Raw genomic sequence first — 3,916 nt, 5'->3', positions numbered from 1 at the left:
GCCCCCCTCCTCCTGTGTTGCTCTGTCAGCACTTGCTCGCATGGGAACGTTCTGCGACCCTCTGCAGCTTTTGTTCCGACCCCCAGAGCAGCTGTGTTCATCACTTGTGGTGTTACGCAAGATAATCGTGTGCTGGGAGCTTAATTAGGTTAATGGCTGTAACTTCGGGGTTGGGTGCGGATGGAGCGCTTGTTAAACCTAAGTTAGCGCAGAAACTGCCGGGATGCTTGAATCAAAATTCAAATGGTGACCGCTGCAAGCCTCTTAATGCCGTGTGCCTTCCCCTAATGCCGGGTGCCTTCCTTCCCCCAGTGCCGGGTGCCTTCCTTCCCCCCGTGCCGGGTGCCTTCCTTCCCCCAGTGCCGGGTGCCTTCTCTTGATGCAGCATGTCTTCGAGTGTGGAATTCATGAGTTCAACCTCCTGCATTTTCTGTTGGATCCGACCAGGGGAAGTGTCATTCAGGAGGAGACAGCTCGCAAGAGGAGGGTTTGGCTTTTCAACCCTTGATCAGCTCCGAGGCTGAAGTTCATTATTTCCGAGAATAATCCATGTTTTGCAATCACCACCTTGTGCCAACGACTCACCGCCATTAGGTTCACTCAGAACACCTTTGTTCGAGGGAAGTCAAGCTCTCTGCCACCCCAGCTATCTTCCAGGACCTTGACATCTGTGCCCTTGGAGTTTCGGTGCTACACTGAGCACACGGAGCTGTGCGGTTCCGTTACCACGCTGCCAGCTGGCCCCTTATGTGAAGAGCAGAAAACCGCTCCAGGAGGTTGATACAGAGGCAGAAGTTTAAATCCTCATGTAAATGAAATACAGAATTTTCTCTTCCACTTGAAGATCAAATAGAGTTTCAATATAAAATAGAGAATGGAGCGGAAAATATGTCAGGGTTCTGCTGGGCACTGATTGCCTGGAAGTATAAAGACATCAAAGAGGGGGGAAAAGATAACTAGATATCTATCACCTTCATCTACAAGAGCAGAGATGCCCAAGTGGCAGGATAAAGTGAGACCTTGTTCTCCGTTTCTGAATAAGAGTCATTATGCAGGAGAAACCCTGCTGCCCCGCTTTAAAGAGATTGCAGCTTTCTACACAGCCCCGCCAGGGGCAGCTCTCCTGCCCTCTAAAGCCGTTTCAACTTTTCACTCGTCGGATCAACTGCAGTGGGTGCAGGGCTCTGAGAGAGCCCAGGAGGAATTTGGGAAGTCCTTTCATGTTGTTTGGTGAAGAAAAAGTTTGTACGCGTGAGGAACGGGTGCCTTTAGAGCGGGCTGAGGGCTGCCCCGCAGGGCCCCCGCCTTACCTTGGTCGCAGCTCTCCCCGTGGTAGCCTTGGGGACACTCCTGCCAGCACTCTCCGGTGACATGGTCACAAGATGCTTCTGGAGCGCAGCTACATTTCTTCTTGCAGCCGTCCCCGTAGTAGCCAGGGTCACAGTCTGTTAACCATCAGCGCCGGGTGGGAGCTCTGCGTGCCAACTTAATGCGACTGAGCCTGACAGCGAGCTCCCTTCCTAAAGAACAAGAGCTGGGACAGCCTCGGGAGGGTGGAGAGCCAGCGGAGTTATTCTCCGAGAAAACGCGTTAGGGGGAAAGAGGCTGCGGGAGGAGAAAGGGGGATTCTCCGGGAATACGTCTTGGCAACTCACTCGTCTCGCAGCGCTTGCCGCGGTAGCCGGGTTTGCATCGGCAGGAGCCGTCCCTCTTGTCGCAGTCCTGCGTGTTCTGCTGCACGCAGCGGCACTCTTCGGAGCAGCCGGGGCCGAAGGCCCACTTTGGGCAAACTGGGCGCGGAGGGCAAGAGCGGGTCACCGCGAAGCCAGGCGACACGGGGCAGGGGACAGAAACTCTGCCACTGGCCCTTCCCGGGGATGGTACCTGGAGAGGCTGTAATCTGGGAATACGGCATCCCTCACCAAAAAGCTGCAGACAAGCATACCTAAGTGGCAGTACCGTCCATACAAGCCAGGATCGCACAGACAGGCTCCATAAATCCGATGGCAACGACCCCGGTTGGCACAGTTGCACTTCTTCCTGCATTGCTTCCCAAAAAATCCTTTAGGGCACCCTAGGAATAGAGAGAGATTTTCTGGGAAGATGAGGCAATTTCAGCCGGTCATTTTATTTCCAGCAGATCATGGGAAAAACCACAGCAAACCCAAAGCTGTGTAACATCAGAAATGAGCCTGGGCACAGGACGCAGCCGGCTTGTTTGCTGTCCGGGAACGATGCTCGTGTCCTTCCCTGATAAGGTAAGGATCGGAGCGACCAGGCTCCCCGCGCCAGCTGAATTCCAGCCTCCTCCAGCAGCCGGCACCCCTGGCCGTGCGCGGCGCCTTTCGCTTGCTGCCACTCTCCGGCCGAACGAGGGGCTCAGGGGCACCCCCCCGCTCTGTACCCCGCTTGAAAGGGTAACGCGGGCTGTGCCAGAAGTCTAACCTGCAGGGCTCTCGGAAGTCAAGGGTTTCATACGTGAGAAAGTAAGCCCTGAGGCTGTTCCTATTGATAAGTTATATTAACTTAATTAAATTAAATTAATATTTGCACTATTAAGGGAATGAAATGATCGTCCTTTCTCTGCTGTGCTGAAGATCTCCCTGTGAGCAGCACATGGCAGACAGACGGTGTCGGCAGAAAGCTCCGGCCATCATCTGCCCAGGCAGCGCCCGCCTTCCCCGGACGGTCGGCGTAGCAGAGAGTTCAAGCAGAGGAAATGCCACCCTGGCACAACAGATTGGTTCCTCGGTGTTTATTTTAATCTTACCTTCCTGTTTTTTCTCTGGACCCCTCAATCACCTCCTTCCTACAGAAAGAAAAGGTCGGGGTATCTCTTGCATTCATTTACATTCTGCTTTGGCCGCCTCCTTCAGTAATAGTTCCCAGATGCTCCTGGCCATTTCTCTGAAGTCATTTCATCTGCATCTCTTACTGTCTCGCTCTGTGCTTCTAGATTATGTCCCCCAGAGTTTAAGCCCTGGGGAGAACAAACACCCACCCGCAGCAAGCGCCACCTCCTTCTGCAGTGCTTTGGGCACTGTGGGCACAACTTTTCAGGGCTTTGGGTGTTCTGCAGTGGGAAAGACCTCCACGGTTCTGTATATTCACCAGTGAGGGTCTGAGATCCTTTTCTGTGCCCCCCTCTGAACGGCCAGTGGAATACGGATGGCTGCCCGTGGTCATTGCCGAGGGGCAAACAGGGACCGCAAAGGTCTTCCAGCGCAAAGACAAGGCCTACAACCTGGAGCATGGGTTTGCGCGTGAAAAATCCCTGTTACTGTCTTTTCCTTATTAAAGGGACTTTTTTCCATGCAAGATGAGGTGACCCACTGAGCTGGTCGGAGCAGGGATGTGTGAGAGCCACTCACACCGGGATGGCTCGAGGAGAGAGCTGAAAGATGCTTTCAGTGAACGGCTACGAAGGCAGCAGTGTAAGGCAGACCGTGGAAAACACGCCAAGGCTTCAGAGAAACACAACTGGAACATCGGAGAGGGGCACCAGAGATGGTGGAACAGCCCCTTATGGGATTAGGGCAAACGCTCTGCTGACACGTTATGAGAAACAGAGAGGAGCCACCTCCGCAGGCTGGGGAGCATCACTTGCAACCCGCTGCTGCGATTTCCTTACAGGAAATCGTTTTAGGGAGAAAAGAGAACAGCCAGGGAGGCCCCAGCACGCTGTGCTCGACCTCAGGGCCCTGCAGAGGTGCCGTCCTGCCTCTTCGCGATGCGGCAGGCACCCCCCACCCCGCTGGGTCCCCGTGCCGTGCCGAGGGCTGCGGCGAGAAGGAAGGGGATTGCCCTCGCCGCCGTGCAAAGCCGCGGGCTTACCGTCTTGGCCGAGCTCGCCGGACACCCCCGGCGGGCAGCGGCAGGCACCGGTGGCGGGGTCGCAGGTGCCACCGTTCTGGCA

At 55.2% G+C, this 3,916-nt stretch overlaps 1 protein-coding gene across 1 annotated transcript in view; it reads right to left on the bottom strand.

The window, feature by feature from the left end:
* Window positions 1-3,916, bottom strand: part of MEGF6 (multiple EGF like domains 6) — a 117,524-nt gene that overhangs the window by 17,503 nt on the left and 96,105 nt on the right. Inside the window, exons 13-16 of the mRNA XM_035897589.1 lie at window positions 3,835-3,916; window positions 1,946-2,074; window positions 1,656-1,790; window positions 1,311-1,445 (exon numbers count right to left, since the gene is read on the bottom strand). The exon at window positions 3,835-3,916 is cut by the window's right edge and continues 4 nt beyond it. Of these exons, the coding sequence (XP_035753482.1) occupies window positions 1,311-1,445; window positions 1,656-1,790; window positions 1,946-2,074; window positions 3,835-3,916 (481 nt within the window). The remainder of the gene's footprint in view (window positions 1-1,310; window positions 1,446-1,655; window positions 1,791-1,945; window positions 2,075-3,834) is intronic.

Source organism: Egretta garzetta, unplaced genomic scaffold (assembly GCF_000687185.1).
Source record: "Egretta garzetta isolate BGI_Z169 unplaced genomic scaffold, ASM68718v1 scaffold737, whole genome shotgun sequence".
Taxonomy (NCBI): domain Eukaryota; kingdom Metazoa; phylum Chordata; class Aves; order Pelecaniformes; family Ardeidae; genus Egretta; species Egretta garzetta.
Note: the sequence above shows the minus strand (reverse complement) of the source record. Positions and strands in the feature narration are given on the sequence as shown.